General features: G+C 57.3%; 1 protein-coding gene across 1 annotated transcript; it reads left to right on the top strand.

The window, feature by feature from the left end:
- Positions 1–7: 7 nt before the first annotated feature.
- LOC115284858 (diphosphoinositol polyphosphate phosphohydrolase 3-beta) lies at positions 8–768 on the top strand. Its single transcript, XM_029931326.1, has one exon. It carries the CDS (start codon positions 57–59, stop codon positions 549–551), a length of 495 nt encoding a protein of 164 aa, XP_029787186.1. The 5' UTR covers positions 8–56; the 3' UTR covers positions 552–768.
- The last annotated feature ends 58 nt before the right edge of the window (positions 769–826 follow it).

Genomic DNA, 826 nt, shown 5'->3' with positions numbered 1-826 from the left:
GCAGCAGCAGCAGCAGCAGCAGCAGCAGCGAGCGGTGGGAGCGGGCGGCCGTGACGATGAAGTGCAAGCCGAACCAGACGCGCACCTACGACCCGGAGGGGTTCAAGAAGCGGGCGGCGTGCCTGTGCTTCCGGAGCGAGCGCGAGGACGAGGTGCTGTTAGTGAGCAGCAGTCGCTACCCAGACCGCTGGATCGTGCCGGGCGGGGGCATGGAGCCCGAGGAGGAGCCGGGCAGTGCGGCTGTCCGAGAGGTGTTCGAAGAGGCGGGAGTCAAAGGGAAGTTAGGCCGGCTCCTGGGCATTTTCGAGCAGAACCAAGACCGCAAGCACAGAACGTACGTGTACGTACTGACCGTCACCGAGATTCTGGAGGACTGGGAAGATTCGGTTAGCATTGGGAGGAAGCGAGAGTGGTTCAAAATCGAAGATGCGATCAAGGTTCTCCAGTGCCACAAGCCTGTGCATGCCGAATATCTGGAGAAACTAAAGCTGGGCGGCTCCCCAACCAATGGAAACTCGGTGACCCCGTCTCTGCCACAGAGCGATCCCTAGTATGTACCGCTCCTGCACAGACTTCTCTGCTTTCCGCCTCCCTTAGAATAAGTAGTGCCCGGAGCCCCTCTGCTGCCTAGTGCGGTCTCTCGGGGAGGAGGGGGGCTTCTTTTGTTTCCTTGGCAGACCTCTGAATCACGCTTGCAAACTGTCTCAGTTGCCAGGCACTGTTTTTAGACAATTTGCACGTTTTTCAGATGCTTTGAAAATCGCTGCTTCCTAGGACTGTAACAGATTTCAGTAAGCCTAAGCCACGTGGGTTGTTTTTTTTTTTT

This window comes from Suricata suricatta, unplaced genomic scaffold (assembly GCF_006229205.1).
Source record: "Suricata suricatta isolate VVHF042 unplaced genomic scaffold, meerkat_22Aug2017_6uvM2_HiC HiC_scaffold_23795, whole genome shotgun sequence".
In the NCBI taxonomy this organism is placed as follows: Eukaryota; Metazoa; Chordata; class Mammalia; order Carnivora; family Herpestidae; genus Suricata; species Suricata suricatta.
Note: the sequence above shows the minus strand (reverse complement) of the source record. Positions and strands in the feature narration are given on the sequence as shown.